Source organism: Nicotiana sylvestris, chromosome 2 (assembly GCF_000393655.2).
Source record: "Nicotiana sylvestris chromosome 2, ASM39365v2, whole genome shotgun sequence".
In the NCBI taxonomy this organism is placed as follows: domain Eukaryota; kingdom Viridiplantae; phylum Streptophyta; class Magnoliopsida; order Solanales; family Solanaceae; genus Nicotiana; species Nicotiana sylvestris.
The window spans coordinates 129,202,466-129,217,069 of record NC_091058.1 but is presented as its reverse complement, the minus strand read 5'-3'; the positions used below and the strand labels follow the sequence as shown (position 1 = coordinate 129,217,069).

At 40.8% G+C, this 14,604-nt stretch overlaps 1 protein-coding gene across 1 annotated transcript; it reads right to left on the bottom strand.

The window, feature by feature from the left end:
- Nucleotides 1-1,160: 1,160 nt before the first annotated feature.
- LOC138885570 (uncharacterized) lies at nt 1,161-3,866 on the bottom strand. The gene is made up of 3 exons (XM_070166531.1): nt 2,467-3,866; nt 1,412-1,936; nt 1,161-1,224 (listed from the first exon to the last, which is right to left on the bottom strand). The coding sequence occupies exons 1-3, from the start codon at nt 3,864-3,866 to the stop codon at nt 1,161-1,163; spliced, it is 1,989 nt and encodes a 662-aa protein (XP_070022632.1).
- Nucleotides 3,867-14,604: the final 10,738 nt, after the last annotated feature.

Here is a 14,604-nt window from a genome sequence, read left to right as displayed (position 1 = left end):
CATTTCTTTTTATTTTATTTTTTTAGGGAGAGTTACACTTACAACAATTTCATGGGTTGCCTCCCATGCAGCACCTGATTTAACGTCGCGGCACGACCCAGATGAGTGCAGTTAAAGCTCGCTCGACCTCCCCGGTTCAGTCAACTGCAGTTGAGACCCTTCCTTGGGCTCGCTCATACCCACATACAACTTCAATCTCTGACCATTGACTCTAAATGTACGAGAGTCATTCTCAGTGGCGACGTCAACTGCTCCTGACTGGAAAACTTCAACTACTCGAAATGGTCCAGACCATCGTGACTTCAGCTTACCCGGGAACAACCTCAGTCTTGAGTTGTATAGCAGTACCATGTCCCCAGGTTTGAAATTTCGCTCAACAATGTTCTGATCGTGTAGCCTCTTCATTCTCTCTTTGTACAGCCTTGTGCTCTCAAAAGCAAGACACCGGAACTCCTCGAGCTCATGCAATTCTGTGACTCTTGACGTGCCCGCAGCTTCCATGTCTAAGTTTAGTTGTTTGATTGCCCACCACACTTTATGCTCGAGTTCTACAGGTAAGTGATAGGCCTTCCCAAACACTAACTTGTATGGTGACATACCAATTGGTGTCTTGAAAGCTGTTCTGTAGGCCCAGAGTGCATCATCTAGCTTCCTTGCCCAATCAGTTCTTGTGGCGTTCACAGTTTTCATTAACACACTCTTGATTTCCCTATTGGATACCTCAACCTGTCCACTAGTTTGCAGGTGGTATGGAGTAGCCACCTTGTGGCGCACATCGTATTTTATAAGCAACTTCTCGAAGGCTCTATTGCAGAAGTGAGTGCCTCCGTCGCTGATAATCGCTCGTGGTGTCCCGAAGCGGGTGAATATGTTCTTCTTTAGAAACCCCACCACCACTTTTGCATCATTGGTGGGCAATGCTACAGCTTCCACCCACTTGGACACATAGTCTATGGCAACAAGGATGTATTTATTACCATAAGAGCCGATGAATGGACCCATGAAATCAATCCCCCAGACGTCGAACACTTCTATCTCCTGAATTGGGTTCATGGGCATCTCGTGGCGCCGGGAAATATTCCCGGTGCGTTGACATTCATTACAACCCTTCACCCATTAGTGGGCATCTTTAAACACAGTCGGCCAGAAAAATCCGACCTCTAGCACCTTTGCTGCTGTCTTGATCCCTCCAAAGTGTCCACCATAAGCCGATGCATGACAAGCCTGCAAAATAGAAGATTATTCTATCTCGGAGACGCATCTCCGGATCATGTTATCCAGGCATATTCGAAAGAGATAGGGCTCATCCCAATAGTACAAGCGGCTTTTACGAAAAAATTATTTCCTCTAGACCGATGAAAGGTCGTGAGGAACTATACCACTGGCCAGGTAATTGGCCAAGTCTGCATACCATGGCACTTCCTGATGAGTGGTGGCGAGCAGTTGCTCGTCCGGAAAAGTTTCCAGAATTTCCTCAACTTCAATCGCATTTTCAGCTCCCTCAAGTCGTGATAGGTGATCAGCGACGTGATTCTCAGTGCCCTTGCGGTCACGTATTTCAAGATCGAACTCTTGCAACAGCAACACCCAACGAAGCAGGCGTGGCTTAGAGTCTTTCTTTTCTATTAAGTATCTGAGAGCGGCATGGTCAGTGTAGACGATTACCTTTGATCCTATCAGGTAGGATCGGAACTTATCGAATGCGAACACCACAGCTAGCATCTCCTTTTCAGTCACCGTATAGTTCAACTGGGCTCCACTCAGCATTCTGCTGGCATAGTAGATAGGGTGCATCAATTTGTCCTTCCGCTGGCCCAGCACTGCCCCCATTGCGTAGTCACTAGCGTCACACATTAGTTCGAATGGTTGCTCCCAGTTGGGGGAAACAATGATGGGTATTGTGACCAGCCTCTGCTTCAACTCCTCAAATGCTACCCTGCAATCATCAGAAAATACAAACGGGTGATCTTTCTCTAATAACTTACAGAGAGGTTTGGTGATTTTGGAGAAGTCTTTTATGAACCGCCGGTAGAAACCGGCATGTCCAAGAAACTTATGATTACTTTGACCGAAGTTGGTGGAGGTAGTTTTGCTATTACATCAACCTTTGCTCGATCTACTTCTATTCCCTTGCTTGACACCCGGTGCCCCAATACTATGCCTTCTTGTACCACGAAATGGCACTTCTCCCAGTTCAGCACCAGATTAGTCTCGATGCACCGTTTGAGCACACGCGTCAAATTCACCAGGCACTCATCAAATGAACTCCCCACCACTGAGAAGTCATCCATGAACACCTCCATTATATCCTCAACCATGTCAGTGAATATGGACATCATGCACCGTTGGAATGTGGCGGGTGCATTGCATAGGCCAAAGGGCATCCTCCTAAAGGCATAAATGCCATAAGGGCATATGAAGGAGGTCTTCTCTCGGTCCTCAGGTGCAATGGAAATCTGATTGTACCCTGAGTACCCATCCAGAAAACAAAAGTGTGACCTCCCTACCAATCTATCCAGCATCTGATCGATGAAGGAAAGTGGGAAGTGGTCTTTCCGGGTGGCTAGATTCAACTTTCGATAATCCATGCAAATTCTCCAGCCTGTGACGGTTCTCATTGAGATTAGTTCATTGTTGTCATTCTTCACAACCGTCATGCCACCCTTTTTAGGCACACATTGAACTGGGCTAACCCATCTACTGTCAGATATTGGGAAAATGATTCCCGCATCTAACCATTTTATCACCTCCTTCTTCACCACTTCCTTCATATTTGGGTTCAGCCTCCTCTGATGTTCCCTGGAAGGTTTGTGCCCCTCTTCCAGCAGAATCTTATGCATGCAGTAAGCGGGGCTGATCCCCTTGATGTCTGTCATGGTCCACCCAATGGCAGTTTTGCACTCCTTCAATACATGTAGAAGCTGTTGGACCTGCACATCTAACAAACCAGATGAGATAATAACAGGTAGAGTGGAGTCGGGTCCCAGAAATTCATACCTGAGGTGGGTTGGCAGTGGCTTTAGTTCCAGCTTCGGTGGTTCTTCAATGGATGGCTTAGCTGGAGGAGTTTCTCTCTTTCCTAAGTGTAGGGGCTCGAACTCTAGTTCTCTATCCCAGAACCCTCTACCTTCCAATGCCATCACCCATTCTGCCAAGTCCTCACCGTTCACTTCCTCCAAATTCATCAAACATGCAGCGAGGGGATCCTCAATCGTCAACACTTCATCATCAGACTGTACGATTACATCCACGGTATCAATAAGACAGCAATTTGCGAACTCACTTGGGCGCCTCATAGATTTCTGCACATTGAATATGATCTCTTCGTCATTGAGCCTCATCTTAAGCTCCCCGGTCTCACAATCAATAAGAGCTCTCCCTGTGGCCAAGAAAGGTCTTCCTAAGATGATAGAAATTTCTTCATCCACCTTGCAATCCAATATTACAAAATTTGCAGGGAGCACGAATTTTCCCACCTGAATAAGTACATCATCCAGGATCCCAAATAGACGCTTCACAACCCTGTCAGCCAGCTGCAGCAACATAGAGGTAGGTCTAGCTCTCCCAATGCCCGACCTCTTGTAAATGACCAGGGGCATAATATTAATGTTGGCCCCTAAATCACAGAGTGCTTTCGCAAAATCAAAGTTTCCAATTGTACATGGAATAGTAAAACTCCCTGGATCAGAGAGCTTTTCAGCAACAGGTCTAGTTACCACTGCACTGCATGTCTGAGTAAGTGTCACCGTAGCCAAGTCTTGGAAATCAAATTTCCGGGACATTAAGTCTTTCATCATTTTTGTGTATCCAGGCATCTCATTTAAGGCTTCAATCAATGGAATATTTACCTGAATTTGCTTGAGCATCTCAAAGAACTTTTTGTACTGCTCCTCCTTTTAATGCTTGGCTAACCTCTGTGGAAGTGGTGGAGGAGGTCTTTTCTTCCCAATCACTTGGGACTTTTCTTTCTCGGCTAATATCTCCACTACCGGCTCTTCAACTGCTTCAGCAACTTTCTTGGTCTCCTGCGGAGTATTCTTTTCTTCCTGAGCAGGCTGGATTGTCACATCTGTCAACCTTGTGTATTCATCCAGCTCAATGGGTACCTGAATGAGTGTTTCAGCCTGTATATTGTCACGAGCTCTCTCTTGCTCTTCGTCGAGATCCCTGCCGTTATGGAGACTCACCACCATCAGCTGCTTCGGGCCCTGATCTTTAGGATTGATTTGGGTATCTGCAGGTAGCGTCCCTTGAGGACGATTGTTCAGAGACATTGAAATTTGGCCCACTTGCACTTCAATATTTTTGATAGCTACGTCATGTGCATCTACTCTCTCGTTTATCTTCGCAGTGGACCCAATAACCTGCTGCATCATTGCTTCCAGTCTAGCAAACCCATCGTCCTGTCTTCCACCATGTTGCTGCTGAGGAGGGTGGTACCCCTGCTGCTGATTGTTGTACCCCTATAGTCTAGGATACGGTGCCATGTTGTTGGGGGGTCTCATACCTCCCATGTTTCCGGCGTTATATTGTGGCTGAGGTGGTTTGTACTGTTGCTGAGTCTGCTGACCCCAATTCTGATTTCCCTGTCTCTGACCCCCATAGTTAGCAACATAGTTCATATCTTCAGGGTGCTGATGATGATGATCAAGCTCTGTATTCCAAGGATTACCAATTGGCTGACTAATGCAAGATGTGCACAGGCCCCCATTGGTAGTATCTACTATGTGTACCTGTTGCTTCTGCCCTGATTCCTCCACCTTTTTGGTGAGTATGCTCATTTGTGTCAGGAGAGTCGCCATATTTTCAGCCGTAGTGTTTGAAGGATCAAGAGGCACGGAGAGCACCACTGGAGTGATGGGTGCATTCCTGGATGTCCATCCCGAATTCTGTGCCATTTTATCTAGTAAACCCTGACCTTCACGCCATGTCTTGCTCAGGAATGCCCCACCAGCTGAGGCATCCACAATATTCTTCAACCCATATGACAGTCCCATATAAAATCGTTGTCCCAACATCTGTTCTGGAATACCATGATGTGGACACATAACCAACATTCCTTTGAACCTGCCCCATGTTTCATGCAGTGTCTCCATCGGTTTCTGCTTGAAGCTCACGATCTCATCAATTTGTTGGGCAGTTTTGTTGGGTGGATGAAACTTGTTATGAAACTGCTTGACTAACTCATCCCACGTTGCTATAGAATTTATGGGGAGTGAGTTTAGCCAAACCTGTGCAGCTCCTGTCACCGAGAATGGGAACAATAATAGCCTGATAGCCTCTGGAGTGACATTGGGCTGCCTCTAGGTCATGCAGATTGACAGGAAGTTCTTCAGGTGTTGCTGAGGATCTTCAAGTTGTGTCCCAGAGAAGAGTCCCTTGTTTTGCAACAAGTGCAGCATGTTATTTGTGATCTGGAACGACTTAGCTTGTATTGCGGGCACAACCATGGCAGTAGCCAAATTATCAGATGTGGGTTGTGCCTAGTCATACAGTGCACCCTCGGGCACCATGGGTTCCGCTTCTCTGACATTCAAGTTGACTTGCTCATGCCTGCCATTTCCGTTGGGGTCGATTGCGTCTCCCATGTCAGTTTCAAATTTGTCTGTTTGTTGAGGTGGTTGAAGTCTTCTGTTGGCACGGTTCAATGCCCTGAATATTTTCTCAGGGTCTGAGAGTCCTTCAAGTAGTTCTCCAGTCCTGGTAGAGTTTCTAGGCATACACCTGTGCAACCAAGTCAACAACCGTCAAAAGTTTCAATCAACAATTGGGTGTAGAGAAACTGCCTACACTAAGAATTTTTGTATTTCTATCAATGGTAATTGATAATTCCGTTAACTCCCCGGAAACGGCACCAAAATTTCATCACGCACAACTATGCCTTATAGAAAGGACAATGCGGTCGTTGCAAATATAATCCGGTTTACAAGTCCGGAGTCGAATCCCACAGAGAGTTAACCTATCAATCACAATCTTTAGACTCACTAAACTCTTCAGAACCAGCTTCCCAAATGTTTGAATCACAAGTTGATGGTTTCTTTAGTAACTAAGATTGCAAGTAAATTAAACAGGCTGTAAACTAAAACGCTAAGGTTGTAAACAATGATGAGATAAAGCTAAGGTAAAGATTTCCCCTATTGATGGAATCCCTTCAGTTTATGCTTCATACAAATGTACCAACACTTCTCTATCAATCATGAACGCTCGTCTTACCATAAATCTCTCCCGAGTAATCACAGTAATATACTATTACACTCTCCCGAGATACACTAGCTAGCTTTAATTAACACAGTTCACTTAAGATTGCACCCAAGGCTTCGTTATCCCTAATCCCGCCTTTAAACGCACAGTTATAGATTCCTCTTATACTTTAGGAGTGGTGTTATTCAACAATAACCTAAATATGCACTCTCTCCCGAGTTATGCACACTAAATAGGCACAGCTAATTGAGGATCCTGTCAATTAACTACAACAAGAACATAGTTGAATAAATAAAGATTGAAACTAGCAATTTGTATTCACATAAACAAGAAGTTCATCCCCCAATAGGTTCCATCAAAACCTTAGACAAAAGATTTAGCTACTCATAACTATGGGTAAACAAACTAAGATAAGATTCATCATAAACTAGCAATAGAAATCAAAGAAAAGAAGAAAGATGTTTTGGGTGATCTCTCACAATGGTTTTTCTCCCTAGGAAACTCTAAAAATCAATACATGCCTCTCTTGGGCGAAGTCTAGTGTTTAAAATAGGGTTTTGGGCTAAAAATCCCGTGTTTTGCACTTTAGTCCCTGAAATTTCCACCTCCTGCCGCGGTTCTGCCGCGGTCGCGGTGGAACCGCGGCCAAACAGCTCCTCTGAATCTCCTTCTGTCCGTGAGCATCCGTCACCGCGATTCTGCCGCGGTCGTGGTGGAACCGCGGCAGAGTCATTTTTCTGATTCTTCAGCCTGTTTTTGCGTGGTTCACTTGGGACATTTCATGGTTGGCCTCTCTTTCTTCATTTTTTTGACTCCAAAAGTTCTCCCTAGCCTTCCCTAGTCATATATAACCTGCAAATCATGAAAACACTAATAAGAGCATTTTGTTATCACTTTTATTATTAAAACTATGCAAGAAGGCGGTTATTTAGGGCCTGAATATAGTTAAATTCACCTATTATCAAACACCATAAGTATTAGTTTCGGCTTTGTTAATTTTTTAGTTTGAAATCGCATTCAAATCAAATTGGTAAATAGTCAATATGGGAAATCGATTTAATTTGGGGGGGGGGGAAGGTTAGTAAAATCTAGATTTGAATTTGCAAATATTGGAATAGAAGCAATTTGAGGTTTGTTTTTAATCTTTGAATCTTGTTAGTAACGAAGATCCGCAAATATTAGGCAAATATAATAGGCCAATAATTTCGTAGATTCAGCAGGCTTGATGCTTTTAATGTGTGATTCAACGTAGCAAGGCTAAGAACATTAATCCATTAGGTGTGAGTTTGGGCAAGATGAGTCAACGTTTAAGTTTAATAAACTTTCTAATAAGCTTTAGTAATTATGGTTAAATCTAGTTTCGAATGGTTGTGAATAATTAATTCCAATAGTTTTTTATATAACAATGCGAGCTTTAATCTAGCTATAATTGATTTCTTTTGAATATTAGTTGTCGAATTTCGCATTTTATTTACAATTTCAAATTATTTTTTTTCTTTTTTTTTTAGTAAAATTCTTTTCCATTAATATTTGTCTTAATCTAGCAATTAGTATGTTACGTTTTCTTTTTTTTTTAAGCTCGTAATTAATTAGGATTTTTTTTCTTTATTTTAGAGACTAATTTAAATAGAAATGTAGTCACTTTAGGATATCCTTAAAATAAAGGAGGCGTGTCTTGCCACAGTAAATCACAAATTGTGGGGCCCTCAATAAAAGGACTCAATAACCGGATAGACTTTGGAGTTGGCCGTCTAGTGAATTTTCACGGCGTCTTCCCAAAATAACGATACGATAGTCTCTTTAGGACGCGCCTTAATTAATCTTACCTTCCTAAACTCGGGTGTACATTTATGCAACCCAAATCCAAATCTCGACAGAGTAGAAATGTGCCGACGACCACGTGTACACTGGTTGTAACGTGGTTCGAGATGCATTTCCATGACGTTGCAATTTTTTTTAAAAAAATAACTAATGAGACGTGCCTCGCCAAACAAGAATACGCTGGTTGCGGGGCCCTCTATACGTGTTTTGATGAAACTGCTTAGATTTCGGGACGGGGTCGTTTAGCAAAATTTTACGACCTTTCCCAAAACAACAATATGTTAGTCGTTTTAGGCGCGTCTTTAATAAATTACTTTCTTAAATACAGGTGTGCATTTATGTGACCCAAATCCAAATCTCAACGGAATCGAAATGTGTCGATAACCACGGGTACATTGACTGTGACGTGGTTCGAGATATGTTTTCACAACGTTGCAATTCTCCGTAAAATAATAACAACAATAATAAAATTGATAAAAGCGGTTCAAAGTTAAAATTTGCATATAAGTTCTTATTTGTTAAAAATCAGTTAAATAAGCCGAATATAACAGTTGAGCGACCGTGCTAGAACCACGGAACTTGGGAATGCCTAACACCTTCTCCCGGGTTAACAGAATTCCTTATCCGGATTTCTGGTTCGCGGACTGTTAAACAGAGTCAATCTTTTCCTCGATTCGGGATTCGACCGGTGACTTGGGACACCATAAATCTCCCAAGTGGCGACTCTGAATTAAATAAACAAATCCTGTTTCGATTGTCCTTTAATTGGAAAAACTCCCTCTGCGCCCTCGCGGAGGCAGAAAAAGGAGGTGCGACAACTGCCGCTTCGACCTGAATACGAAGCCCAGAAATATAATTGTATCATCGGGACCGGGGACTACGCAGCTAGCCCCGTAGAAACAAGTTGTACAAATTAGCTACAAGAATTGGCAATTCCTTTTATCATAGCGAATGCTTGTGTATTTTTTAAAATGGAAGGAATAAAGTAAAGTCCTTTTATTTCGATCTTATTTCTTGTATGAACGATAAATTGATTTTGTCATTTGAAAGTTAAACAAGTACTTCAAATGCCAGCACCATAATGAACAGGACGAGCATCATATACATAAGAGGGCCCTCTCTTATAAAAACTCTCACGTTAAAGGGTTGATTTCGGAAGAACTTATGCCTGAAATCCAAATCCTTTCGGGGGAAATACACCCAAAGCTTTGCACAATTAAACGCAAAAAGTAAACTTGCGCAAATGGGCACAATACACCCAAAGCTTTGCATGATCAGATGCAAAAAGTAAACTTGTGCAAACACTTAAACAAAGAAAGACGCGAGAATCAAACTTGCACAAATATTTAAACAAAAGTATGCAGAAAGAAAAACGTATACAAAAAAATGATATTATTTACAATAAACGTGCCAAGAAGCACGAGTAAAAAAGTAAGAAAAGAAATAAAAGGCTAAGCTATTGTATCTCTGGGACCCGGAGAATGACAAGTATCTGCACCCCCAGGAAAAGTAGATGGATCCGCCGCCGGCTCATCATTTTGGCCTTCGGCGTCATCACCTTCTGTTTCTTCTTTAGTTCCTGAGAATTCGGAACCAGAATCAGAAAAACCGGTAGCATCGGGATGGGCTGGTAGATCTCTTTTTACATCTAACTCTAGCTCAAGGGCTTTAGCGATTTCGGCATCAAAGTCAATGATACCCGCTTTAGCCTCTTCCAAGGTTTTTCTTCTCATGTTGTACATAACATATGTTTTTTAAACAATGAGGGAAGCCGCTCGATGCTTGAAATCTTCTTTAAGTTGGCCAACCTCGATAGAAAGATTTTCCCGCGCAGACCCAACGGACCGAAGGCTGACATCGAGGTCACGAACCGTATAGCTGAAAAGTCTATTATGCTCAATGGTTTTCTTATACTTCTCCTCCAATTAGGCATAAATCACCCCGGCAGCAGAAAGATTTTTTGTTTTGGAGTGAAATACTGCCTCCAAGTTATTCAATCTTTTTGTGGAAGTAGCCTCACGAGTGGATGCAGCAAGAATGACATTTTGAACCTCAACCCATTTGGACTTAGCTTCTTCAAATTGTACCCTCAACTGGCCGGTCTCTTGGCCAAGGGTCACTACATCTTGTTCACATTGCTGCAACCAAGCCTCCAACACAACGGCATCTGTAGCCTTAGCTTCAAGTTCTGAGAGGCGAGTAGCGGTTTGGTCCCGCTCAAAGGTAAGTTCCTCCTTATCTCGAATCAACTTTTGGAGACTCTCGGAAGCAAGAAATTTTCCTGCGGAACAAAAAATGCAAACTCAAAATATTATTATATCAAATATAGAAGAAAAAACGAAGGAAATGAAGAATATACCGATGCATCAATGTGCATCGCATTGTTCAACAAGCACTCTCCCGAGAGAGCTTGTATCTTTTTTTGAAGCCAAAGGCTTCAGATAATTAGCAAGTTCTACCTTTTCGAATCTTCTAAAAGGGCAGCATAATTTTGCCCCAAGTTCCCATGAACTAGGGACTGGGGAAAGGGAACATCCTCTTCTCGAACAGGTGCGGACGGTGGAGATGATGTAGCAGTAGCTGGTGGAAGAGTTGGTGAAGAAGGAGATGAAGCTAATGGCATTGTAGGGTAAGAAGCAATGCTGGTTGTTAGTTGCTCGTCAACCGAAGATGGTAGGGACCCGGTACTCAGCCTCACGTTACCGGGCACAGTAACTGAGATCCGGAAATGGGAGTTGGCATTTTATACCATCTCAAACTCCCCCTAGATCATCGAGGCATCGTCCTCAGTTGGTGTAATAACCTTAACACATTGAGCATTATGTTGAGTTGGTGAAGGTTGTCGCCTTCTAAGTAGAGAAGCTTCCTCACCACTAGCTTCTCCATCATCATCGATAACCACGATATGTATGGTCGACTAAGGCACAACAATCAACACCATAGCATCTAAAGACAATTCGGGCATGGAACTCCTTGCCCTTTTTTTCCCCGGTCGCGGAGGAACATCTCTTTTTTGGTTGCTAATTCTTCAGACGAGGACTCCGAGAAGAAACACTTGCACCCGAAGCAGGCCCGGAGACACCTGTTCGAGTAAACACCTCCTGAAGTAGCCTCACCGCATCAGCAGGATTAGCCAAAACATCCTCCTCGGGGACAAAGACCGAGCCCTGGGGTAGACCTGAATTCAGTAAAAAGGAAAGGATTAATCAACTTCCTTACGTGAAAAGTAAAAACGAGATGAGTCCAATTTACCATGATTTTTGGCCTTCCATCAGTTAAGGGTTGGTTCTTTCCATGAGTGGGTCTCTAGCATAGTGACGTCCCTGGATCCACTGGTCCAAGCCTTCAACCCTAGGTAGTACCCATCAAGTTGATGAAACAGGCAAAAGGAGAAGAACCAGTAATGATATGAGATGATCTTTTATGAAAGAAAGGTTAAACGAGGAACTTACGAGTGCGGTTTCATGATTCCAGAAAGGATGTAGTTGTTGCCAAAATGATATCATTAGTGGCAACTACAACGAACCGTTCCATCCACCCACCCATGATCATTATCATCATATATGCTAGATAGCAGAATATGGTGGTCGTGTTTGCTGAAATCAATCATTCCCCCGCGGAAGATATTGGGGGAATAGAGGTTTATCATTTAAGCTAGGGATAGCTCATCTCCTGTCTCCTGGCACATGCGACGAAGCCAAGCGTTGACCTCCACACGGAAGGGCTTACTTGCGCCAAACACACCTGGTAGCGGAGGCAGAACTCCACAATGACGAGGTCAAGCTCTCCACTTAAAGAAAACACTCCCAAAGTGAAGAGATATGTATAAGAATACATAAAACCTTTCTTAGGTAAAGTTACCCGCTCCGCCAGATCAGGAGCGATAATGTCTAGATCCTGACAATGGTAGTCTTCCTTCACAGCAGGAATGTTGGAAGGACATATGGAAGAAGGGTATCTGCCAACAGCCAATGTATGATGATTAGCAGAAGGAAATTTCTCTTCGAAGTTTTTAGTTGTGACAAGACTTCTGGGGATGATGGTGCTCACCTTAGAAGGAGGAGCTTCGTCGGCTTTGCCTTTGTTCTTTGAGGAACTAGGGTTTTAGAAGAAGAAGTCATTCTATATTAGAAAAGAAGGAAAAGCTTTTCTCTTAAGAAGAAGGTTAAAGAAAGGATAAAGACAAAGTGCAAACTAAATGAAGAGAGTTTGAGAAAGTTTGAAGAATTATGAAATGAAAATGAAGAAGTTTGATGCGTATAAGTGAAGGAATAAGCTGCTAAAATTATGGATATAATTACCTCGATAACAGGCAAAAGTAATGTTAAATCATGGAATGACGCGTGTTCGGGACATTAAATGCGGAGAGACGTGCATCTAATCAACCATCAGAAAACTTTTCAGAGAAGGCCAGTGAATTTCCCGCCAAATGAGGTGTTTTCTACCAACTTTCCGGTGACACAAAGTTACACCACCGAAAAGCAAGGGTACCATCTATATAGGGTAAAATATGTTTACATTAGCATTAGGAAGCGACACATGGAGCCGAAGACAGAAAATAGTTGAATCCGAACGCGACGATCCCGTTTGTTACTGGAGAGAATAATACTCACAGAGATGAAATAAATGTCTCCCACTTGGTAGCATTTAATGAAGAATATTCTATGGCATTAAGTATACGGTCTGTTACAAGAAATATGGCATTCACTGCTTGTTGTTAAAAAAAATTCAATAGCCCTCATGATTGTCATTAAAAGAGGCTTGATCCTAGGACCTTATTCCCTAGGTGCAACTAGGGGTGTACAAATGAAACCAACAAACCGCACCAACCCGAAAATTCGAGTCAAACCAAGAAAAAATACCCGACTATGGTTTGTTTGATTTGGTTTGGTGTTGGGGAAACAAAAAATCGACCATAATTGTTTTAGTTTGGATTTAACTAAAAAAAGTCAAACCGAAACCAAACCAACCTGATATTATAAGTATAGAAGTTTTAAATATATTTAATACATAAAAATATTTATTGTAATGTAGTTTATAAATATTTCTTAAGCTTTTTCATAGTTTTATCTTTTAACGTATTATTTCAAGCTTGGACTTATAATTTTTGGATGGTCCAGCAAGTTTTATAGTCCATAAATGTTAGTAACTCAAATAAATCCTAAACTAAAATAAATCAATACTATCCTAAACTAAAATAAATCAAACATTCAATTCAATTGTACTATGAATGAAAATAGTGTTGGATATCTATTTTTTTAGTTTTTCCATGGTTTAGATAAAATGCATCTCATTTTTCTTTTAGTATTTAATCATGTAAATAATAGTACTTATTAGTCGTACTTATTTTAGCAACTTAATAATTTTAAATTATATTTTTTTCGTTATGACATATTAATAATATTTATTTTATGTAATTTTATTATCTTATTGTTGAATATCTTAGTATAATGCCATGACTCATCTCATATTTATGCATGTTATTTTATTGAAAAATATCTTATATAGTTTTGTCTTACTAGGGTTAAAAAAAATATTTGGATATGAAAAAAAACCCAAAAAAAAACCGAAAACCCAAAAAATCTGAGAAAATTTGAGATTAAAAAAATCGACTTTTATTGGTTTGGTTTGGTCTTTAGATTTAATAACCCGACACAATTGATTTGGTTTAGTAATTGAAAAATTCGAACCAACCCGACCTATATACACCCCTAGGTGCAACTATAAATAGTGAGCTCGATTATCATTGTAAAGGATGAATTTTCTAGCAAACATATGTTATACTCTGTTCAAAGCTCATATAATTTTATCTTCTTATTCATTAATATCATTGATGTTGTGCCCGAAAGCCTTGCTTCCGGAATCGTTAATTATTTCTATTATTTTATCTTCATCTCAACTATATCGTTTACGGGTAAACACAAACATATTATAATATGTCAAGAATAGTGACACAGTAAGGCCACGGCAAAAATTTACCACATTACTCGAACATGTTTACATTAAAAACAAGAAATTTAACTTTTGTTTTTAAAAATTAAAGGAAGAGCACACATCATAATAAATGTGAGTATGAAAGATATATACTTGCATTTGTCGATTTTGCCTAAACAACGAATTTGAAAAGATATCTCTAATTAGAAATATAATTTCTACTAGTGAATAGTGATAACTTGATAAAAATAATAATTTAATAAATTAAGACAAAATACATCAATAACCCTTTCAAGCTTGCTAGAATTTTTCGTTAGATATATCTTTTCTATAAGAGTGCTCTATTAAACATCTGACCTATGTTCAAAATATGCATATTCAACATGTTTTGAGAATCAGTCAAAACGTTAAAACACATGAGGTTTGTAGCCAAACACGAGTGGCTCAAGAGGTAGGCTAATGAACCTTTTATTTTAGGCTCCCAAAATTTAAGACCCCAAGATTTTTTAATAATGAATTTTATGTTTTTATTTATCTTTAGACAATATTGAAGTTTGTAGGAAAAAGAAAAAGTACATAATTTTTATTTTAAAAATAAAAATAAAAAGATGCCTACTTTTTAATAGTAGAATTTTTTAAAACTTTGAA